The sequence below is a fragment of the Trematomus bernacchii genome, unplaced genomic scaffold (assembly GCF_902827165.1).
Source record: "Trematomus bernacchii unplaced genomic scaffold, fTreBer1.1, whole genome shotgun sequence".
In the NCBI taxonomy this organism is placed as follows: domain Eukaryota; kingdom Metazoa; phylum Chordata; class Actinopteri; order Perciformes; family Nototheniidae; genus Trematomus; species Trematomus bernacchii.
Window position 1 is genome coordinate 3,146,819 of NW_022988097.1, and position 26,157 is coordinate 3,172,975.

Consider the following 26,157-nt stretch of genomic DNA (forward strand, 5'->3'; position numbering starts at 1 on the left):
CGTCTTTAAAAGCAGCTTGATGCTCACACATAAGAAGGTAGAGCTTTTTTAGTCAGCATTTACATTTTGCGTAGTGAAATACAGCAGAGGGTGATTTGCTGTTATTCATGGGCAATTACACATTTGGGATCATTTCGTCCCAAGCTCACACTTAAGTGGTGAGCTGAGCACAGACTGCTCAGAGTGCTGCTGTTACTGATAGCATTCACTCAGAAGAGGGAAATGTTCCCTCACAGTATGTTTGATTTCGCACTGCAGTATTCATTCATCATTATATAATATATATTATTTTGGTTTAAAGGCAACAAAAACTGATTGGGAAACACATTTTGTGGGGTTCACTTGACTCATAGTGCTGCTAACATCCCACCAAAATAGAAGAGAAGCAGTAGGGTTCAGCCTAATATATAGGTTTATAAGAAAATGTGACATGAATAACACAATACAGGACCGGGATTGGGTTTTCATCTTACTAGTGTTTTGTATTGTTTTTACGTCATGTAGGAGAGTTTCTCAGTCTGTGGCTTCTGATCTGGTTTCATTGTCTCGTGTTTTACATTTGTTTCATGTCCTGTCTGTTTTTTATGTATTTATGCTATGTTTTTATACAGTTGTTGATGTACAGCACTTTGTTCAACTCTGTTGTTTTTAAATGTGCTATAGAAATAAAATGGATTGGATTGGATAAATATATCGTGATTGAAGCTAAAGTATATACAGTATGAACAGTACCAATAGCTATAAACACTATGTAGAACAGTACATGTTGAATATACTATTGAGGTAGCAGAAAGATATACAGTATAATATTTACACTATAGAAAGAATATTATAGATCAAAGTGGTTCTATTAAGCTCTTTGGCGTTTTATTTTTTCTGTAGTGTCTCATATTGGTTTTAGTGCATGTAAATGGTCTGCAAAGGCTACAATCCCTGTGTTCCCTCCAGAGGGAGTTTCTCTCCCACACACTCCCCCCCCCCTGCCTGAAACGCCTCCATGGTACTCCTTTGTTTACTTCCGTAACATAATAACAATACTGTATTTCACTTTGTAATGTATTTACTAAAGCATATCGTTCAAAATGGAGCAACTGACAAAAAAATACAAATTCCCCCTTGATAAGTAAAGTATTCTGTGTTTAAGACGTATATTTTGCCTTAAAAACACAATAGTTCTCACAGGCTTGGTAAAATGACTTGTTAAATACATGCTGAATGAGGATATTTCAACACATTGATAAGATATCGAGGGATGGTTACCTAAACAATTATGTTCTGTTTCATAAAGCGATGTATAGATGACTCTAAACACTTGATAGAATCTCTTTTATTCTATTTATTTAGTATTGACTCCCGGGCATCAGATCATCAAAAGCCTCGTCTGAACTGCTGCCCTGCTTTTAACCCTCATCTTGTAGTGTTTTGAAATGTTTGTGATGTATATTTCCCCCACTGGCAGGTTTTTCTCTCTGATATAAACAGAAGAAACACAACATGACTAGAATATAAAACACAGTGAAAAGGTTCTGCTCTAAAAGTCTGTGTATCCATTTAGAAAACATTTTACCTCAATCTTTGTCAGGCCGTGCATTTCAGTTTGTTTTTTACCCAAACCCCTGTTACCAAAGCAAGGCAGAAATATGCTCTCTAATTAAATAAAAATGTAGCAGTGACATGTTTTCCAGCGTCACAACAGAATTGCACATCCACGGTTGTTATAGTCTGGATTCTTGTCAAAAAGCAATCAACACAAAAACAAAAACACATGCAAAACAGTGATGCTGGAATGTCCTCTGATGTGTTGCAGAGAGATGTACTGTATCAGCTAACAAGCCTGCTGCGAAACCTCCAACTGCACCACAGAAGTCGTGAGTATCTCCCTCCCTGACACACACACACACACACACATACACACACACACACACACACACACACACACACACACACACACACACACACACACACACACACACACACACACACACACACACACACACACACACACACACACACACACACACACACACACACACACACACACACACACACATACAGTAAACAGAGAGTTTCTGACCCGCTGCTGCTGCTGCGTTTTGCCTCAAGGTAAAATTAAGCTTGACTCTTGGATGAAATTCACTGCTGGTAGGAGAAGGAGAAAAAGAAAAAAAAGATTGTGTGTGGATCAGAGCGAGGAAAGTGCAGCTACATTAATTTAACGTGAGCCAGGAGCATATTGCAACATCTCTGGCCCCTCTCCACTTCACTCACACGACTGTACAGCAGGATTCATTGCACGGAGAGATTGAAAAAGGAAGAAATCTTGGCTTGTAAATACGCCTCTCGACCCTGATTTATCCTGGTTTTGACCGCAGAAGAAATCATTTTGTTTCACAAAATGACAGTTGGCTTAATCCCTTAACCCTGAATAGGGATTAGTGAATCATATCTTAGTAACTTTGACTATGTATGCCTTTTCAAAATAAGACACACAAAAGGAATAGTGCCTTACTTTTCATTGGTACACACTTTAGACTTGTTTAGTCTTTTAGCTAACACATATTAAGCCTTTAATTGCATATATAAGAATACTATTATAATAATTAAGTCAGCTTGAAACATAACAAAATCAGCCAGAACCCATTTTCCTCAAAAACATTAAGCTGCTAATGTTAGCTCAGTTAGTTAGCTAGTATTGCCATAGTATCTGCTAGAAGCAGCTGTGAACTCAGCCATCAAAATAGTATAGAAAGAAAGCCATGTTTAGCTTTAGCCTCTGTCTTTTAGCATAACACTTATCTAGCTGTCAAATATGTATTTTAGAATAATTTGACAAGATTCAAGTCAGCTGAAACTAAATAAAAGTCAACATGTTTTTTGTACAAAAAAATTGGCTGCTAACATTAGCTAAATAAGCGAACTAGTTGAGTTTATATTATATTATCTGCTAGTGACATTTGTGATTTCAGCTAGCTAAATAGTATAGATATTCACCAACAACAACAACAACAACAAAACCCCAGCAAACAGTCAGTTATACATTTGAGAGGGACTATAGTAAATACAAAATTGGAGAAAAATGTGTCTTTTTGCGTCTGTGTCTATGATACACAGCTACTACGTACTTATGGAACATATTTCACTTGTTACTCAACAAATAATATCTTATTGTAGGTTTAGATCAAACTTAATTCATCACTTGTTGAAATGCTCAAGCTACCCAACAGTATAGGAAAATAATGACATACATACAAAAAAGATTAGCTTTTCCTCCAAATGTTACATGTCTTTCTTCATCTGGGGAAGAGGATGTCTGCTCTATCCACTGCCATATTTAATGAGAGTTTTAAAGATCTTAGTGGAATGCATTATTTATACATTTGAAGAAAGCTAATTAAAAAGGGAGCGACTTTTGGGCAAGCATGGTGTCAAAAAGAAGAGCTTCTGTGAAGTGAAGCAGACTTGATGGCTAGAAGATGATGCAAAAATCCTGCAAGTTAAGGAAAAGTCAATGCAGTCTAAAAGCGGTAATTCAGCAGGAGGTCAGCATGTAAACTCTCATGTCCTCCTCTTTGAGTATGTACTTACACACTTAATTATATCTCCATTAGGATGATGTCTGCTGGAGCTGCAGTGCCTATAATGTCTTAGTACACTGTTTTACTTCCAAAGGCGATAAGCCTATTTCTTTTGATTGCTATTGTTTGCCCTAAAGTGTAATTTCCCCCATCTTGTATTAAAGCAAAACTGCTGCTTTGTTTATTAGAGTGAAATAATTGTTATTGGTTCAAAACAATGTTTACTGCACATAATGCTCAACAGCGTAACATGTTGGTTATAATGAATAGGCCTCACTCGTCTTATTGAGGAGTAATTATGCTGTTGAGGCTAATTGCTGTATTCTTTACTGAATGTTCACTATAGCGACCGTACAGAAAACACATCTAACTGTGATTCCCGACAATAGGCTCCATACTTTAATGCCATGTTAGAAACAAAAGCAAGTAGTTACTAGAGCAGAAAGTGCCTCAGAGTTTCACTACACTGATCACATGATGTTTGGACAACTGCATGCTATTCATAAAGCGCAGGCCTAAAGCCCACAATCCTGTTTCATTGTTATCTGAATAGCTATATTACAATATTACGCCATAAACAACGTTTTAAATATCGAGTACATTTCAAAGATACACTACATGTGTACACCCTGAATCAGCTTTATCCTGCATGATGATAGCCAAATGATAAACACTGTGCTTGAGGACAATATTCAAATCATCATTATTTATTATTACTTAGTAAAATCCTACTAATGTTAAAATAAAGGTTGTACCATATTGGAAAAAAACTGACATTTCAATATTACATAAGCAGTATGCAATATGACAAATCCATAATAAAAAATACAATCAACACAAATCTTGCATTTTGAATTGAAAAGTAAGAGGCTACATACAGAAATAGAGATTTCTTTGATTAAGAGATTCTTTATTAATCCCAGCGGGGACATTTCGTTTTTTTACATCGCACACATGGGCCGAAACACACATGCAGGAGCGTTAGTGGAGAGGTGTCATGGAGCAGATTGGGGTTTAATGTCTTGCTCTAGGACACCTCAGCAGTGCCCAGGAGTCAGACTGGCACCTCATTTAATTATGTACAGTATAACGAGACGAACTGAGTTTCAAGATACTGGGTGGGGTGGTTTACCAACAACGTCACAGACCCACGGCATTGAAAAGCACTTGATTTGATATGCAGCAGCAACCACTTTAAACACATTTCATGTGAGCATATACATGTACAGACGTGTGAGGCTGATAACGTCAGATTGAGGCACCTGAGCCCCTGACAGCCCCGGTTGAATTCAACCCCTGCTTGTAACAGAGCAGAAGAAACGGAGAAGAATCTTGTATAGCCGAGTCAGCTTTTGTGTTTGCTCAGCCTCCAGTGTGGCGTCTCACCTGCCGGCAGCAGCAGAAAACCCACTGTTGTTTTTACAATCGCTGAGCATAGATAGAGCAAGGCACTAACAGTGGGTTAGGATTCACTCTCTGTTGTGCTCAGTGTAAAGAGTACTGACTCTGGTGCCTGCTCACCAACCATGTGGTGACGGGTCAGAGGAGGACAGTAAGCAGCTACTATTATTGTATTTAACCAATTGGAGATTGAATGCACTTTGTTTGATTTTTTTTGGGGGGGGAAAGCTGCCACCAAGTGAGTGCAATGCTAATAAGTATCTGAGATTCAACAGTTTATTGTCACTCTGGTTATACAAGTACAATCGATTTTCGTAATTGATTACGCTAGAATGCTCCATTAAAGACAAACACACAAAAATAAACATTGTATGATATATAGTCAAATAAATGTCATAATAAAACACAAAAAAAAACATAAAAGAAGTGTTTTATGTTGAACAAAAATTCAAATAAACATTTCGATGCAAATTCTGTTAATGTACATTTTTCGTGAAATGTAAGCAATACTTGTGCATATGTAGCCAATCCATGTTCATTTTCTCATCTTAGTGTAAACAGGGATAAATCCTTATACCGTACAAAAAATGTATTACTCTTTAATAATAAGGCACAGCAGGAGTGAGAATAGTCAACAAGAGGCTCACACTGAAAGCAAAAAAACATATCCTCACACAGCATCACACACACCAATCCTGCTGTGTGTGTTGTGTGTTTGGCAACATAAGAACTCATATATTGTGTATCAGATTCCATTTCTGAATAATCAGCCAACCTAGCCAGTTTGTATACACATGGTCATGGAAACACATGAAGCAATTCAACATACGTTATATATACAGCATATACTATACAACTCATATACGTGTGTTTGTAACTTTGGCTTGTGACATTCAGTATGAGAAGGAACAATGCCACACCTTGTGCTCTGATTGGACCAGAGTCTTATAACCTGGAATGGACATACTTTACCGCAAATACTTAAAAGTATGATTTTTACATTTTTAGATCACATGAACAATCAAACCTTCATTAAAAGTCAAGTTCAGGACTTTTTAAAGAAATTTGGAAAAGTGCTTACAATGTAATATATATAATGTATATCTTTGATATTGAACTTTATGTTAAACTTGATAGAAGTTCCTAGACAATAAATACTTGATTGTGTCCGTATCATAATATATTTAGTCTTTGGACACATAGATTACAGATTTGTCCTTAAATATAATTATAAATCTATATAGATTAGATATATACTTTTGTTCTTAGGCCAGCTCAAAAAACACTTCCATCAATGGAATTTTAAAATTCAGTTAATCGAAGAGTATTTGAACTTTTTTCTCCTATTTTTTTTTAATACCAAATAGGTACAAATATCCAGTAACACACAAGGAAAAAAAGAAAGTCTGACAAAGTTAAATTGTATGGCATACAAAAAAACGTTTGCCACACACCATTTCTTTTACATTTTTCGGGACACTTTGACAAGTTTCAAGTACAGAAAGTAATTATAACATCTTTGTCGAAGTCAGCGCAGCAATTATCAAAATGGAGTAAATGTAGACAAAAACATAGACGTCTGTGTCAGATTGAAGCCAAATAGGACTGAGAGCAGGTCTAAATAAATGTACCGGTAGTTATTTACAAGAATTTGGAGAAACTTGGAAGTTTTCCCTGTGTTTATTTTTTCAGTACATCTGGAATTCTCTTGAGCAATCAGTCCTTACCACAACTTTTATTTAGCTTCGGAAAATCATTGCAGGCAATCTTTCAGAAGTAACAGAGCTCTAATACCACTAAACGTTAGGATATAAAGGCTGTTTTATGACGGCAATTAAGAGCCTTGTAGAAATGTGCTTTCTGAGCTCTGCGTGTCACAATGCTTCAGTCCATAACTCATTTATATCCAACTGTCCTCTTGTATTTGATTCCTTTCCCCTCCATGCTTCCTCTCCTCTTCTCTCTGCCCGTCATCATCTCCATCTCACTCCCTATCTCCCCCTCTCCATCTGTCCCTTCTTATGAAACAAAACATGAATCCATTATTCATTCATTCAAACATATCTATCATCGCCATGCCCCTTATCTGCAAAGCTTTTTTTTCTCATTGTGCTTCGGTTATTCACGACTCGTACGGCCTCCGACTGAAAACACCACAACACTGGGGAGTGGGTTTTTTTCAGGCACTGACAAGAGTGGTTCGCGAGGCAGTAAAAATCCCTTTAGGGGATTCTCCTGTCATAACAATAGCAGTGCTAGCTTAAAAATAACAGTAGTTTGTGTGGAAGGTTTATATAAAGCAATAAAACAAGGGAGCTTGCCGATGCACAGCACATAAATACTGAATAATTTGTGCGGTGAGGAGCAGGTGATGCTCTGAGGGGGGTCATGTTATCGACTGAGTCTCGTATATCTTTATCACGACCCGCATATTGTTGGAATTTCATCTGTAACCTGGGGAGAATAAAACAAACAAGGCTCATAAAGAAAACAGGGCAATAAGCGGGTCTTTTTTTTCTTGAGTTAGAAGCCCCCAACGAAATATCCGTAACCTGGCGGAGGGACTGATCTCAGCGTCCAAGGAATTCCTGGCGGTATGTCAGCGGTTGTCAGACAGAAAGTTTCCAGGTGAAAAAACAATCTGGCTCTTCTCACAGAGCTGTGGGAGAACATCTGGTCGGTTTTTTTTTCCCGACTAAATTCGCAAACATGAACCAGCACTTCTTCTGCTGTGTAATTAAATGGTTTGCCAGAAAGGTTCTTCAAAGGGAATTGCAGATCAAGACTCTGCACTTCTGACTTAATACAAGCAGACTGGGGGGGCGGGGGGTGTTCAGGGCCGCAGAACTAACACGTGTCCCTTTGTCCCCGTGCAGAATGCTGGAGGATGACCTGAAGATCAGCAGCGACGAGGAGGAGGCCGAACAGCAGGTGAGCTCCGGTCATTTGTCTGTCTGTGCAAAAATCATCCATTGCTCCATCTGTCCTCCATCCACATCCTTGACCTTAAGTTCAGCTTTGTATATGCGACATTTACTCATTCATTGGTCCAACAGTCAGCTCAGCCCCTCTCTGAAAGCATCCATTCTTTTTCAGTCGATCCAAGTATCCAACCAACATCAATTGGCTTATATTTAGGTAGAACCTCCACACATCGAAAAAAAAATTCCCTTCCTCAAGTGTCCTTGGCTCAAAATATGGATGTATTGCACTTTTTTCCAAATGAGGCCAATGAAAAAGTTTGTAAAAGAATACTTGTTTGTACAATTCCCAATGTGTCAGATTTAATAATATATTACAGTTCTTGGTGAAACTGACAGCAGCTGGCATCACAACAGCGTCAAAACCAATAAACTAGAAGGACACTTGGAGAGCGCCAAGGTTGTATTCTTAAACGAAATAAAAATGTGTATTACTCCGTGATTTGGATCCGCTCCAAAATTGAATGGGTTTTTCCTTGACCCAAGATGAACTCTTCCACAAAGTTTGATATAAATCGGGTTAGCTATAGATGAACTTACTTAGAGAACTTTTAGTCTGCTTTACTCAGGTCAAAACAAACAACACCATGAATGCAAAGACCAAATAAACAATAACCAGTGAATACTTAAAGGGGCCGTATATTGCTTTTTGGGGTTTCCCTTTCCTGTAGTGTGTTATATAGGATTTGTGTGCATGTAAATGGTCTGCAAAGGCTACAATCCCTGTGTTTCCTACGGAGCAAATTTCTCTTTTGGGAGTTTATTCTTTGTAGCAATCAAAGAAATCCAATAAAATAGTTTTTCTTACAGAGTAATTGTTCACTGTGCCCATTTGGAAAGTCTTTGTTACACAAGTCTTAGTCACCAAACAGGACTTCCAGCTGTGATTTTATTTTAAAAGAATGGCTTTGTTCTTGTTAGAAAGAGATGGATATTTATAACAGCTTATTATTTTAACACAATCAATATATCAACCATGTGAGGGATAAGGAGCCAAAACATAAATAAAAAACATCCAACCATCATTTAAATGCAAAGGTAAATCATCAAGTTAAATATATACATACAGCCAGGGGCGGACTGGGCCGGTACCAAAGTGGGCCGGTCGAGAGTCTCGGGCTGATTTGTAGTCCCAGTCCGCCCCTGCATACAGCTCTGGAAAACCACTCAAATGTTCTTAACTCTCAATCTCTACATGTATGGCAGCCATTCCATTCCAGTGTCTGTTGAATTCCAACACAGAGAAATGTTGTCAATAGTTTAAAGAATAAATCAAAAGACATACATTTCTCTCAAACACATACCTATAAAAAGTTAAAACAGAGAAACTAATAATGCGGCAGTGGTCTCTTAATTTGTCCAGAGCTGTATATATGTATTTATATATATTTTTTTTTTTTTCATTTTTTTTTTTTTTTTTTCATTTTTTTTTTCATTGATAAAAAATGGTAGGACCCTGCTTGGGCTCAAAATTATTTCCTGTACTGGTAACCCTTTTAGAAAAGGATCAATTTAAAGGTCCCATGTCATGCTTTTCTGGCTATTACCCGTCCCCTTGTGTGTTATGAAGGTTTTTCTGCATGTAAACGGTCTGCAGAGTCACAAACCCTCAAAATACACCCTGTAGCGAGTAAAACTCTAACACAGAAAAGACCTGTCTATGCTGCCCCAGAATGCCTCGAAGAAGCTGCTGGGAGTCCCAGCAGCTTCTTCTGAAGCCAGTCCCCAACCCGGGGACTTCCGGCCGGGGACTTCGGGTGGCAGTATACGTCGTGAAGTTGTTTGCGGCCTGCCAGTAAACCCAAAGCAGAAGAAGAAGAAGTGACATCAGCGGCTTCATTTGCATAATCGTCCCTCAGGGAAGTACTCCGGTGTGAACGCGATCTGTACTCAGTCCCCGATGGGGCACTGAGTGCCCCACACTGAGTGCCGGGCACTGAGTACTGCAAAGTATGCGGTGTGAACGCGGCTATTGACTTGCATAGAGCTCCCTGGTTGGTAATAGACGAGTTGGGATCGCGGAGTTATGCCCATTCTCACAGCGTTTATAAACCTTTTTCTTACTCAATATCAAGCTACACTTATTGTTTTTACTTCGGCTGTGAGTGTTTGTGTGTGTGCTCAGGATGAGTTTTGCGCTGTCTCGCTGTATCGCCGACCCGGAAACCACACCCGAAGCCAGCTCACTGAGCAGCGAGCCTCGCAACGTCCCGACCAATCAGAGCACACTGGGCTCACAGGAAGGGGGGGGGCCGGAGCTCCAACAAGCCGTTTAGGACAGAGAGTGAATACCTGGTGAATACACATACTATACAGAGATGCTGTATGAGAAACCAATGTGAGTTTGGAAAATTGCACAATATAAATCTATCTTAGTATACCTCAACAATGGAATTATGATCAGTAGAAATGGCCATGACATGGGACCTTTAAACAAAAAGCAAACTCTAAAACTTTACTTTTAAACAATTAAAACGCCCTTATTCTTAGTCATGTTAGACCAGAGAGTGTTTGTTATCACGTTTAATGGGACTATGCCATACAATAAAAGCTTTTGAAATGACTCAAAAGAGCTTTCTTAGGATTTTGGTGAACACATCGTTAGTTGACTGTAACTCAACATGCTTAGATCTCTCATTATCTATTCCCATCAGGTGGCACACTTTAGTCTCTATAATTAAGAAACACTAAATCAGTAAATCATTAATGTAATAATAAAAGGTCAGAATTTCAAACTTTGTCTGAGTTTGAGTCTATACGGGGAGGCGTGTGGTAAAGTGGGTTGTGCGTTGGTGTTCGGATCTGGGGAGCACAGGTTCAAACCCCACTGCAGTCAGCATGTCGTTGTGTCCCTGGGCAAGACACTTCACCCCAAATTGCTCCTGTGGGGATTGTCCACAGTATTGAGTATGTTAGTCGCTTTGGATTAAAGCAACCTACTGCATCATTGTTCAGACACAGACAAAACATCATGTTGATATTTTATTATTATTTATTATTATTAGCAGTGTTTCCCCACGTTGAGTTCAGGGTCCATCGGTCACAGAGTTCATGTTTGTCACCCAGCAGTTGTCCTGCTCTTCCTGTCTTGATTTCTTCTGTATGGAAATTGTCACGGTGGCCCTCCCTCCTTTAATCACTATCATCATGCACTAATGATGCCAGAGATGGTTCAAAGCAGTCAGTGGGGGTCGCGCCGCTGCCCCCTCCCACCCTCTGACTGTGCGGACTGATATCAGCGCTCATCAAAGGGTCCGCCAGATATTTTCTCTTAATGAAAAGATACCGATTCCCCTCATCTCCTTTTAAATGCCCTTCTGATTGTATAATTACAATGATGGTAGATTTTATAATTGTAAATGATGGCAGGTCATTTATAGTAATTTTAGCTATTATAATTATGCAGAAAGTAGATCTGTTAATTACAGATAGTTAGAGTGGATTCAGAACTGTAGCAATTGGTCCCCTTAATCATCGAGTTTGCATATGATTAGTCTTTGAAAGTTGGATGAATAGACGCAATGCACTTCGATACAATTGATTATCATTCTGGATTTCTCTCACTTTTTTACCAGAAGTGCATTTATCCCTCCTTAAATGTAATCCTTCTTTTCTCTCTTTATTTGAATACATTTAAATATTTCTGATGACTCACCTTCAACTTTGGAGAGTTTACATTATTGTATCTTATCTAATGTGATATGTATCATTGTATAAAACTCCACCTGACTGTTAGCTAGTGGTTTTCAGTCCCTAGCAGAGCAATATGCTGCTGTAGTAGGAGGTGTGTGCTCGGATTTGGGTCTGATTTATTCATTTCTTCATCATCCTCTGCCTCCTGATCTTGCAACATGTGGGAGGGAGGTGTACCGTAGGTGGGGGTCTGTATCTACACGTCCACAAAGCCACAAACACAGGACTTAAACTCAGGAGTCTCTGTTCCTGTCCTGTGTGAATTCAAAAATCAACACATTGACTAATCCTAACGAACCTAAATAAGTTGCACTGTTTAACTTAAATCACATTTGTTACATGCATAAGTAACTAAGGCTGCACAATTAATTCAAATGTAATCCAATATGGACCACTTTCCACATGTAGGAGGTACAATATTTGTTAAAGGATAAATATGTGTTAATATTGTTTTAAATTAAGTATTGTGGAACTGCTGCATAAACGAAACTCTAAAGTAACAACAACAATACTTTACGTACCCTATGTTGCATACTAAACTAACAACACATATTTAACTCACGTCACTTATGTAACATACTCAAATTACGTATGTAGTATACTTAACTATCGTAATGTACTAAGTGTTGTAGGAAACTAAATATTTTAACCCAAACTGAGATTTCTTTCTAAACCTACCCAAGTAGATATGTTTCCAAAAACTGTGAACTCTCCCATGGTCATATTCAGTTTGTGTGTTTTGGAAGTGATCTGTTCTGTCAAATAGTTATGAAGAATATTGTTTTTAAAAAAAGTGCAGTAAATCATAAATTGATTGGACTTATGTTTACACGCTCATAATGATATTGAGTCATCAAAAATATTGATAGTTTAGAGTTGATGATAGAAAACAAATAAGTAACCATACAAATAACACATACACAGGATAAGAGCTTCGAAACATTTTTTTTGTATTTCACCGTGTCTTCTACAGGAGTTTTCCAACATGTTATACTATTTATTTAAATATCCACCACATATTTGCTCTCCGTATTTATATCTCGCAGTCAATGTCTTTCTCCTGTCACAGACACAGCATAAACAGAAAGAAAATTGAAGGGAAAAAAATACAAAAAGGGTTTAAGTTTGTGGAACATAGAGGGAGAAAGAAAAAATATACAGACTGGAAAACAATGCAGATAGGAAGCAAAGATAAAGATAGAGAAAGATGAGAAACAGAGAGATATAATGAGAGAGATGGAGGGAGAGAGGCTGAGATGAATCCAGTGGCATTTTGTCCATGCATGCTGTTAACAGGCTTATAGCAAATGAGTGCATGGTGCATTATCAAGCTTCCATAGCCTGAAGTAAAGCACAGCACACAGCCATTCTTTATCAAATACACAAATACATACAGTGTACACATGCCGACTTATACTCACAAGCATTTACACCAGAAAACACATAACTACAAACACATGCTGACAGTCTCCCTCACACACACACACACAACACACACACACACACACACACACACACACACACACACACACACACACACACACACACACACACACACACACACACACACACACACACACACACACGCACACAGATGCACACTGTCATTAGTATGCTGTGGCACAACGCTGTGAGGGCAGCAGAGGAGTATGATGAATATGTTTTTGGCACAGAGCAAAGAGACAGAGGAGAGGAGGGAATCGGAAGAAAGAGCAAAGGAAGGAGAGATGGAAGAGAGGACAGGAAACGAGAGATAGTAGGAAAGAGAGATGTTTCTAATGACTTTAGAAAACTGACGGAAAAACAGAAACCCAATTACTGCTGCAGGACTGTCCTTTGTCTCTCTATCTCCCTGCATTTCTCCCCTTTTTCTCTCCGCGAGCTCACAATGACAGATCACCTTGGTCAGAGCAAAGTCGAGCTTAAGAGCTCTGTCTTTATATAAAAATACAGATGCAGCCGGGGAAAATGTCCAGCTTAAAAGGGAATAAAGGCATATCTACTAGACTCCCCAGCACTGTCGGCTAGCTGCAAGAACATTAAGTCATGTTTTCGAAAGGTACACAATAAATAATACATCAAACTTAAAGGGGCCATATGGTGATCATTTTCAGGTTCATATTTGTGTTTTTCGTTTCATCCAAACATGTTTACATGCTTTGATGTTCAAAAAAACACTTTATTTTTCTCATGTTGTCCAGCCAAATAAACATGTATTCACCTTCTGTCTGAGATACTCAGTTTGAGCGCCTGTCTCTTTAAATCCCCTCTCCAAAAAAGCCCATTCTACACTGATTTGATCTAAAAATAATATAGCGCACCTTTATAAAGGTATTTCTCTATCTGTTGGTGGAGATACTTAGATGGGTGGGTGGGTGTAGTCTAATGACCTAACATATGACATACTTTAGGAAGTTGAGACAAATCTGATTGGCTGTTTGAATCATGTGTTTCTCTCAGGGCAGCACACAAAATAACTGACTTATTTCGCGATGTGTGGTTTGGTAGGCACACGAGAGCCGTCCCTCACGAAAATTATTCACAGGAGAAAAGCTTAAACTCTACAGCTTAAGCTTTAAAGAAATGTCAATAGCTTAAGAAAATAAATATAATATCAAACATTATTCCATAGAAAACTGGTTAGTGTAGCTTGTGCTGCACACATCCGAGCACATTTTGTCACAGACTTTGATGATATGATGAATCCATCTGATCACTATCAACTTTGAACTAATGTCAACAGACTTCATGTCTTACAGCAGACATTGTGAACATGATTTTAAAATATTGCGCGAAACCTGGCATACAATCTGTATTCTTCAAGTCGGAAATTACAGAATTAAGTTAGCAGTACACTTAATTAATAATAGTTTGATAGTTGTGCAATGGAGGATTTTTTAAATACAGGACACAATTATTTAGTACAACGTTAATTAAAACAGGCTCAAATTCAGTGTTTAGAATAATAATAATTTCCTCTATTGTCTGTATACTCACCAGCTTCTGCTAACTAGATGCTATGATACAGTAAATGCATCTTGATCTTATTATTGTAGAGGTTATAAGGTAAAGCTGTGCCTTAGGTCTTAACTCAGGTTGTGTCCAGTGGTATGGGTCAGTATAATATCCAGTCAAATAAGGTCCAGTTGAGAATTTGATCCAAATACATCCAGAAAAAAAGATAAGAGGCTCTGAATGGACTTGGAAACAGAGATAACGTGTAGCAGAGGATCAGCACAAACTACAGCAATCAGGAGCGTGTGTGAAGTACAGGAAGGCATCGACAAGACAGTTCAAAAGGTCAAGAGTGGGAGAGGTGGAAAGGACATGGGGTCAAAGGCAGGTGAGTCAATAGAGAAAACTCATCTCATGTAAGAAAGAGAACATTTGTTCCTTTAGTACAGGGTTGGAATTCACAACCTAACTAGGATGACTGTTGGCTCAAAAAGATACAAAGATACGCACACAAGTGTAATATCATTTCTGTGCTCATCCAGATGGACCGGCTGTGTTCAATCACCTGGCAGCCGATGGAGAGATGCTACAATTCGGGATATAGAGTCTCTTTGTTTTGCACCAGTGAAAATCCAGATGCTGCCTTATTTCCAGCAGTGCAACCTCAGCGCAACGGTTGCATCAGAAAATGCAGGATTTTGAACCCGTTGTTCAGGTGTTAGAAATGCTTTATAAAGTGTCTTGCGCAAAGTAAAGAGACGAGCGAAGAATCCACTGTTCGGCTACGCTCGAAGACGGTGCGGGGGTGTTTGAAAACCTTGTTAAAACTGTCCCCATGTGAAACACTGAGACGTATTGCACCCACATGAGAAAAGAAGGGAGAACAGGATATGGAGATTTGACAAATGAAATATAAATCAGAGCTTGAATTTTCTTGCTTTCGGTTAAAAAAAGAAAAGAAATAGCAGCTTGCCTTCTTTGTCAGGGAACAATACTCGCAGACGTGTTGTTACCGAGGAGATTGGGTGAGTAAATACCGGTTGGGTTGTTCTTTATTTAAATCCCAGGAAAACCACCAGCTAGCTAAATATATGCACTCGTAGATCCTCACCGTAAGCCCTTGCAAGTCTCCCAAAGCCCAAGATCTGAGGAGGTCTGTTGTTCTAGCCCGCAGCTACGCATCGATCGATCAGTTAATCACTTTATTCTTAGAGAGACCCGGAGAGAATCAACGGGCCACAGGCCAGGAAGAAAAGCTCTGTTTCAGTCATTCATTTGAATCATCAGGTGTCAGTGCTCGGAGATGAATTCATGACTGATATTTGCAGGACTTTGAGTTTTGGTGTTGCAATGGATGGAGTACAACATTGACTCCGAGTTGACGGAGGGAGGGAAAGAGGATGAGTGGAGGAAAAGCTTCACTGACAAACGTAATCACCCCATTCTTTCACTGAAAGGAGGGGAAGTATGAATAGAAATGCAGGAGGGGGAACAGAGGCCGGGGTGAAGGGAGGGCAGGGAGGAAACAAGGGAAGGAGAGGATAAAGGGAATGGAGGTTTTTTTTCTCATTTTAATGACAGGAAAAGTACTCCTCTTCTCCTAGATGAATGAAGAGAGAAGATTGAGCGAAGAAAAGTGAAGGTCAGTGGAGCTTTAAGTGGGTGCAAGGGAAACGCTAGATGGTGTCTTTTAGTTGTATCGATAAGTACAGTCAGTCGCTGATTTATTCTGTAGCTTTATTCCCTGTGAGGTACCTCATATATATATATACAGTATATATACACACTGTACTATACATATTTAATTTGATCTGTTGAAAAGCCTGTATAAATCAATTATTTCTTTACTTGACTTTTTGTGAAATTCAGTCAGTTATGGTATGGTTGAATACCCCAGAAAATACAGTTAAAATACATAGACTATAACAAGGTTAAATAAACCAATGACTTGACTCACTTTAAATAGTTGTTTTGACTTAAAAATTCTAGTATTGCTTCCCCTAACCAAACATTCCCAATAAAGTATGTATCTATCTGTCTGTCCGTCTGTCTGTCTGACTGTCTGTCTGTGTGACTACTTCCTGTTTGTCTAATTCTGTTGATTTGTCTGACAAATCAACAAACCTGATATCCGTAATGTCCAAATTGACCAAACAGAATTAAGCCGTGTAATAATAACAAATAACCAAATAGCTCCGTAATATTCCGTAGATGTTTAACAGAAGTGATAAGGGTACAGTCGTAGTAATAATAGCAGAGGCTGTCATATTTGTCTCACCAGCAACATGATTTAGTATCCAGAAGATGGCATTGAAGAACATATTGCATAAGGAGTACAAATCGTTTTTTAGAAAACTGTTTAAATGCTGCAGGACGAACACTTTCCTGCTAATCCCCTGTTGTGTTTGTCGAGACCTAATACATTCAATGAAACCACCAGAGGATCAATATAAAAGCAGACCACTGTTCCATCCCTCATCCTCACTGTCAGTCATGGATTCTTCAAACGTCCTCTGAATGTGAACATGATCCGACAACACTCACACAGACATCCATCATCATGTTGATCATTCATGCAGTTGTGTCACAAACATTCATCATATTACCATATTTCATTCCTAGCAAAGACATGCTGGGAAATCCTGTAAAAAGAGCAACTCAGTCCATGCTCTGCATACTGAAGTTATTGACTTCATGTTCAATCAAAGCAATAATAAAACTCACAATTTCTGTGTATTGACAGGTGTCTGACAAGCCCAAAGCCCGAGGCACAGCCATAAGGTAAGACAAACGGCCACACTGTGTTGTAACATTGTGATTTATTGATGTCAATAGAGTGTTGCAGTCATGACTACTAGAAAAGACTAAGCAGTTCACCACTTCCGGTTCCTATGCCTTAAAGTCGACAGTTTTGTTATGTGTTTGTGGTTTGAAGCCTGAAATAAGGTCTGTGGATAACACAAGCTGAAGAGATTTGCACGTTCTGTTCTACGACATTAAATACGGCAGTAATCGCCGCACTTGTGAATGTCTAAAGCTTCTATGTGTCATATACACAGCGGTTGCTAGCAAGTGATTAAATGAATCTACCAAATGTCATCACGCTGACACGAGTCCCCCTTTAGCTTAGCGCTAGTGACGCACAGCCATGCAACCGTGATGTTGTTCATTTAAAGCCTAGCACTGGCTTTTTATTCTGGTGATGAATTTCTGCTACAAAAATGACGAAGTAGTGTATTATGTGGAGATTATCCTATGTAAATATCATAAACATGTGTTGGCCACAGAGCTTATTTCCTTCAATATACCAAATTCCAATGGGGAAATCCAATTGCTTTTTTACAGAGGGACCCATCCAATTTTTACTTCCTGGTCTGGCCTACAAAAATACTTAATGACTGCTATACTCTATGGCAGTGGTTCTCAACTGGTGGGACCCGTTTCGAGTGGGTTGCAGATGTGTGAGTGAAGAAAAAGAAATTGAAAAAAAATATTTTTCTTTTTTAAGTCAAACCTTTATTTTGAAGGCCCGATTTTTTTAACGCTGTGCATGCAGTAGGCGTTGGACTGGAAGTACCGGAGACCATAAACTGTTTTGAAAACTTCTGTCAAGTAGTGATCATCTTCTCAATAAAACATCTTTGCTGATGTTTTTTCGAGTCTTCTGGCCAATCAGAATCAAGATTGTTGCCGGAAGTCCCCACGGAGAATAACTTTGCGGTAGAACTATTCTTTATACATCCATGGGTACAACTTCAGATACAAATGAACACATAATGAAATATGACCCCTGGTTTGATGATTGACAGGTCACAGAACAATGGGGGCTATCTACCCTTACCCACAATTTAAAGTAATTCACACAGACTATCTCCTCTTTGCTCTTCTCTCTGTGTGGAGCAGCAAGTTCAGCTGTCAGAACTAAGTGAAAAACAAACAATGGCATAAAATATTATTAATATGTCGGGTAGTAATACATTTATTTATTTTCTTCTCAGAGTGTACCAGAATTAGGGATGGGAATTTGAAAGCAAATGTATATTCGAATATTCGACCCCCAAACGGTTAACCGATTAACCGAAATGTACATATCCTATAAAAAAAGAAATGTGAGAAGAAAAATTCCAAAAACATAAATAAATACATGTTCAAATAAGTATAGAAACCAAGTCGAATTTGTCAAATGTCTTGAACTGGGGATCACAGTTTGAACAGTTGACAGCTATAGGCCTACAGCTTTCATGCTTAAAACATAACTTGGTTTTCTGATGGATTTGGACATAAACGCGAGTGAAGTATAACTGGACGCGAGAGAGAGAGAGAGACCAGCACCTGCAGCTCTGCCCGCTGTGAGGGACCGGTGAGCGGAGCAAAACACACCTTTAGACCTAACACATTTAGCTATGGCACTGTCGTATACATTGAATTATTCCATTTGATAATATGTAATCAACTTAGGCACCCCTCCCAAAAAAAAACGTAATACCTTAAACTTAATACCTGAATAATTTCGAATATTCGATTAATTGTTCCCATCCCTAACCAGAATGCATAGTTTATATGTTAGTATTTCTAAAAATCTCCGGGGGAGAATCCCCCCAGATCCCCCTTCTGGGGTTGGGCTTTCAGCACGTCTGCCTTTTTATGTTATACAGTTCATCTTTGATTCTGTGAAGGTATACAAGGGATATATGCCCTGTACTTCACTTTAATTAATATTGTATGCTGAAAAGCTTATATATTACAGCACGATTTTTTTGTTGAATAGATTTGAGTGGTTCAACATTTCGGGTCGCGATTTATTGACAAAGGAAAAAGTGGGTCCCGAGGCCTGACCAGTTGAGAACCACTGCTCTATGGCATATCTATAGTGATACATCTCAAATGGAGCAGAGAGCTTCACACTTTCCACAAAGAGTGTTGGATTCAGTTTGTTTCATGTTGTTTTGGCTGTGTCTGCATGAGGACATTTAGCTTCTGTATACTGTCTGGTGGCTTCTTTGGCAGAGTGTATAAGGTCAGTGTGTGACTTTCAATATAAGGCATACAACAAACTATAAATAAATGCTCAGAAACATACAATGGAGGCAGCCGGAGTCAGTGTCGGACGATTTTTTTGTATTGGAGTGGCGCTAAGGTCAAAGACGTCTCTGTGGCTGTGGATATCACGTGTTAAATCTGAAAGATAAAGGTTGTTGTTTAGGTGTTTTGAGTGTGGATCCTAGATTGTGTCTTGGATTAGTAATGTCTGAAGGTTATTGCAAATACAGCCACTATTAAGCTTTCTGCAGGTGTAGCGGCTCTTATTCACTGAAGCATCTGTGGTGGCAGGTGCCCACTTGATAACCCCAGTCACCATCACACACACACACACACACACACACACACACACACACACACACACACACACACACACACACACACACACACACACACACACACACACACACACACACACACACACACACTCAGCTGTGTTACATTAGGTAGCAGATGTCCTCTATACCCAATATTTGTGGGTTGGTGCATAAATATCTCCAGTAGGTCTCATCTGGGATTAGGGGCGAGGCATGAGCTTCAAATATAGATCCATAACGATAGGAGGTCAGTGCGGACATTTGTATACTATAAACATAGTCTTTACACAAATTAAACTTGACGTTCGTCCATAAACACAGAGCATATGGCGGACATATGTGTAAATATAAAGAGGGTTTGTTGTTAGATACAACGTGTTGTCCTGGCTGTAATATTGGATTATAGATTTAACAACCTTCTTAGATGTATGGAAGCCCATAGGGGACTTTATTAAAATAATAGTGTTGTCTTGACACAAACATTTTTATTTAACAAAAGCATTATCATTTTCCATATTTTGGTGTTATTTGAGTTAAAATTTAAATAAAAATGTAACTTTTGTTTTAACACTAGAATCAGGCATTTTATGACCATAATAAAATCTAAATGGTAAATCTGAATTTTTTTTGAAGCGTACCTCACTGAGAAATGGACAATATTCAAAAAGATTTACCAACATACATAAAAAAAAATACATATTCCATATGGAACATTGTAATGCTATTGTCAACAAAACGTTTTTATTTTTAAGATACCATTTAAATATTGTCTCCTATGGACTTCCATATAACCGTAGCATGTTTAGATGCTTTCGGTGTATGCTGCTTTCAACCTTTACTACAGTGGATTAAGAAAAAGGTAACTTGTGATTCTAATATAATTATTTAGCAGCTATAATAACATGTTACCTTGCAATATTTATATACAAAATAAGACATTTTTTTATAAAATATTTTAGATTTGTTAAGTCTTAACAGAGCTAAATTCAGGTTCAAGGCAAACCGCACGACTAAAGATTCAAAAGATGCAAATCTAGAGAAGTTCTTTTATTCTTGAATTTTAAATCAAAACAAACTAAAAATTGAAAATAGAATAAATGTCCGTATGTAATGATCAGTGGCAGAGAATAAAAGAGAATCTTCCTTTTTATCCCTTCAAAGTGTAATGCGAGGCAAAAGACTCCTTGTCCTTGTCAGTCATCCCAGCAGGGGGTCGGGCGCTGCTGTTGTGCAATGTCTTCACTTCATTTCCCAGAATTCAAATACTGAGATGTCAAGACATGCTTTAAACATGTTAATTGAAGATGAACAACAGCGCATAATAACTTTTCTCTCGTCTTTTCTGCTATGTGTGGGCTTCCTGTTGTGATTTATTATTGTCTTCCTGTAACATCTTGGGGGAACATGTCCCCTAATTAATCATTAGCAAAGATGTTAACATCACAGAAGATTGCAGATAATTCATGTAAACAGCAGATTTTTGGCACCGTGATCAATTTTTCATAAGTTCCTCTTTTTTGCCCGGAATGTGTTGTAAAGCTCAGACTGGCGCATACTGTAAGAATATACCAAATCTTTTATAAATGAGGCTCGTTGTGTTCGCAGACTGAAGGCATTAGTATGCAAGTCTGGAGTGTGTGTGTGTGTGTGTGTGTGTGTGTGTGTGTGTGTGTGTGTGTGTGTGTGTGTGTGTGTGTGTGTGTGTGTGTGTGTGAGCGTGTGAGCGTGTGAGCGTGTGCGTGTGCTGTGTGTCTGTGTGTGCCCCAGGCCATGTGTTACTCTGCTACCGCTAATGAGCCCATTCACTCTGCAGCCCAATCTAACTGAGCACCACACACACACACACACACACACACACACACACACACACACACACACACACACACACACACACACACACACACACACACACACACACACACATATCCGGGGGGAAGCTGGGACTAGAGATGCTGCGAGCGATCCACTGGCTATATCCCCCATGGAGAGAAACACACACACATGCTCATTCTCACCCACACTGCTAACACCATCCATACAGACACACACTTTTTTTAATCCTTGCTCTGACAACCTCACCCACATACCAATCGTTATTCTGCTGCCACACACACACACACACACACACACACACACACACACACACACACACACAAAACCACCCACCCTATCCATCCCACTGCAGTGTATATTCAACCGTATCATTTTTATTTCTGCTCTATAATCTTTGAAATCTTTTTGCTATCTGCTTCCCCATTCCAATTTTCTTCATTATATCTTTTCTCATATATACCCTGGAGAGGAAAAGTTTCTGGAGTTAAGTAGATCTGTGCTTTTATTCTAATTATTTTAGTTGTAATTGCATTAACGCGTGTCTGTGCGGAAATGTTCTGAGGCTTTATGACTTAAATGTATTCATAGACAATGGAAAAAGGAGAGCTATATAAGCTTGCTCACATGATGTTGAGTACATTGCTTGCACACTACTAAAATATCTGTACTGGCATTGGTTTGTTCAATTAACAGTAAAACCAATAACAATTCAGTTGTTAGAAACAAACAAAGAGTGTGTTTGTGTGTGACTGTATGGGACATGTTACTGCAATGCAAAGAGGTAGTTTAGATTTAGATATAATAGCAATTCAACCCTAATCTAAAAATAAATGTTCCAGCTCAAATATGAACAACAACGCTTTACTATAGGTAGGTTTGTTTGCACTTGTTTGGATTTTTGTTTCAGTTTCAGGAAGAATGTATAAACAGATGGACATTTCCGTGATGTCTTTCTTGCTTCAAGTGATAGCCCTCTCTTGCTTTCTAAGCAGCCATTGGATAAAAGCCACGTTTTAAAAGGGTGTCAATCAAATGCAAGTCTCAATTTCTCGGACGCAGGACAAATTTATAAAAAATGCTGTGCAGTCCCGCACAAAGTGGGTACAAAGTGGGTACAAAGTGGGTACAAGCTTCATCAAGATACGATATTATTTAGATTGTTGGATAATAAAACAACATTTGCTGATATCAAAAGGTTTGCCACAATACGATTTGATTAAATTCAGGCCATTTCGATCGATAGGAGACAATATTGTAATTGTCTTTTTTCTTTACGTGGCCGGTCATGTTGGTTGTGTTTACTAAATCACTCACAATAGCATTATTTGCATATGTTTTGTGTGTTGACCCATCTTTTATCCCAATGTCAAAATATTTCCACACTGTTGAATTATTCCCAAGAGGAGAGTTAATATCCTCCATTGTCTTTTCCTTGGCTGGTAGCCATCATCAGCCTGGCGCTAGGCCAAGAGCCATGTTTGAACCTTTAGGGAGGGGGGAGAAATTGTGACACAGACGTGCCATGGGAATGGGATATAAAGGCGTATCTTAACAATCATATGTTCACTATAGAGATGTTTGAAATAACTAAGCATCCAAGAGCTATAACAGCTTCACTTTACTACTTTAATAAAGTGTGTTTGGCCTGGTGAAATTGATGCTTCATGAAATCAGTTATCCCACTGAAATGAAAGAAAATGCAGTCTGACTGGGAGGTGGTGATAACCGTAAAACAGCAGGGTTTTAACAGTAAAACGTGGACAAATGAAAGTCTTTACTTCATGGTATGATGAGAGCCACACTTACAATGCATACTAAGAAAAGTTGGATAACTCATCTAAAGGTATTTATATAAAATGATTTAACTGTAGGAATGCAAGGACTCCGTTTTCACCTACGACTCTTCCTGGAGTGATATCACTCCTCAGACACATGCGATAACACTCCTGACCCATAATGCAACTTACACACACCATAACATGTGTTCAGGTTAAAGCACAGACAGGCTAAGCAGCATGGATGCACCCTGCCAGTCATCCAGTGTGACATGAGTTCAAATGTGAAGCACTTCTTCAAAGTGAGTCTCTCTGCTGCTCCCAGCCAGCTCTGCACTACATATGTAGCAATGGAAACCTATTATAGCCTTCCCCACAGTACCGCCTCTGGCAAACACACACACTCACACACACACACACACACACACACACACGCACACGCACACGCACACGCACACACACACACTCACCTACACACACTAGTGAATAGAACTTACCAGCAACATTGCTTCTGAAAGGGTACAAAGATTTTATTTTTCAGGCTTGGAATTCATAACTTGTGACACGTAATGAAGCCTATACAATAATTGAACGCCTTCATTCGGAATTATTTTTAGCTTAGGGAAAATGTCCCAAGACTTTAATATATTCATAAACACACCCATGGTTGGTGCGTGCATTGCTACTAATCTAAAATTCACATCTCTATTGTCAGTACTTTGAAGAAAATAAAAATGAATTAATATTAACCACAAAAAAAACAATGCAACACAACCTGGTCACTCCAGAAAATATTATGGGTGTAAATCACAAGTTTCAATATGAACAAATATAAAAGCGATTCTTTGTGGCTTAAAATTCGAAATATATGACAAAGAGTAAACCATCTGCAATAAAACAATATCAATTTTGAAATACATGCGACACAATATTCGCACTGTACGCTCAACTTGACATTTCTTCCCTAATGTATCTTCTAGCCTCTTAAGGACGACGGTCCCCCCATTGGACCCCTCCCACCGTTTCTTTTTCGAGACAATGTCTCAGGGCTTCTTAACATTTATGAAACTATTAATGTGTAGCACCAGATTAACGGGAAGAATCTCAGCTAACTGAAGATATGAACCATTTTTACCAAAACAAAACACAAGTCTCATAAGAAGCGTCTAAATGACCCCTGAGCGAAAAAATGCAAACTGACTTTGGCACACAACTCAAGATAAAAATACCCTTATTACTTATCGTAGCTGCACATACAATATAGCCGATTAAAGCTGAGACTCCACTGATTATTTAGGTATAGTATCATCACTGAGCGATCCGAACTTGCGACAGGGGAAGCAAACACAGACATCACAACACGTACCTTTACGGAGCTTTTACGGCAGATCGTCTCACCGTAGCTGTCAATTAGGTCAAAAGACGTGTTCAATGGCATTAAAACGAAAAAAAAAAATGCTACAACTGTTGATCCATAGGTTGATAATGTACCTGTGCCTTTGAAAAATTATTTATAATCCATAATTCCATTTTTATGTAAAGATCGGAGCGGAAAAGTTAGCTGCTAATGGTAGCCACCAGAGTGTATGCCGCTTCTGGTTTTGGTCACGCGTCACTCTCACTCCTTATTTGTTAACGTTTTGGTGTGTATATAACTGTCCCTCGATTCCATTGGCTCTAGCGGTTATAAAGAGATTTCATTCATCAAAATCGAGCAAGGGGGGCCAGAGATATAGGTCAAATCCACCCAAATGACCCCAGAAGTGGGGGTTTTTGGCTAAATCTCTCTAAAAAGGTCAAATGTCACTTGTTTTGCATCAATCTTGATACAGGGTACTTATTATATGTTGTACTTTGGATTCCTAAAGCTTTTAGTCTACTAACCCATCATCCAAGGGTAGTTTTCACTATCTGTAAAAAAGAATTTTTGGACGGACACTATAATTTACAGTTTTTTACTATGTAAAATCTGAATTTTCTTTAAAATAAAAAACATCTATATTGATTCTGACTTTTCTACATCCAACTCACAGGTTTATCATTACTTTGAGAATAAAGATTATTAATTTAACCCTTTTAGAAGGGAAGATATGGTCATTTGTTCTGGGAATGTCGTTTTCGAGCCTGAGACCTGAAAAACAGGTTCAGGGCTTAAGAGGCTAATTAACAGATTTATTTCATAAATACATGTTTCATATGTTCACTTTAAAGTGTTAGCGTCACACGTAGTGCAAAAACACTTAAGTAAACGCAGTGAAGTAAACTAGTATAGGGATAGATCTCAAATAAAGGTAGAGCTAGCAAACATGCAACACAAACAAGTCATACATTACAATTGTTGCTTTATTTCAGTTTACAATAGTATTCCCTTTTGTTTTACAGTACATTGAGACCCCTTTGCTCCCATATTCATCTATTAGCAAAAACGTTCCCAAATGCTCAGTTCAAGATTTTTTTTATATCATTCAGAAAGTAAATGAGTTCTTCAGGTACAGAGACATACAACTGGTTCAGGAGTCATTGGATCAATAGTCAGTTCCTACTCTGGGTGTAAACTAAACCTTTCAGAATAAAAGCTTTCGTTAAA

The 26,157-nt window shown here is 38.6% G+C and overlaps 1 protein-coding gene across 1 annotated transcript in view; it reads left to right on the forward strand.

Moving 5' to 3' along the window:
- aff2 (AF4/FMR2 family, member 2) overlaps nt 1–26,157 on the forward strand; it is a 131,821-nt gene that overhangs the window by 52,576 nt on the left and 53,088 nt on the right. Inside the window, 3 exon segments of the mRNA XM_034121031.1 lie at nt 1,808–1,868; nt 7,853–7,907; nt 17,349–17,386. Of these exon segments, the coding sequence (XP_033976922.1) occupies nt 1,808–1,868; nt 7,853–7,907; nt 17,349–17,386 (154 nt within the window).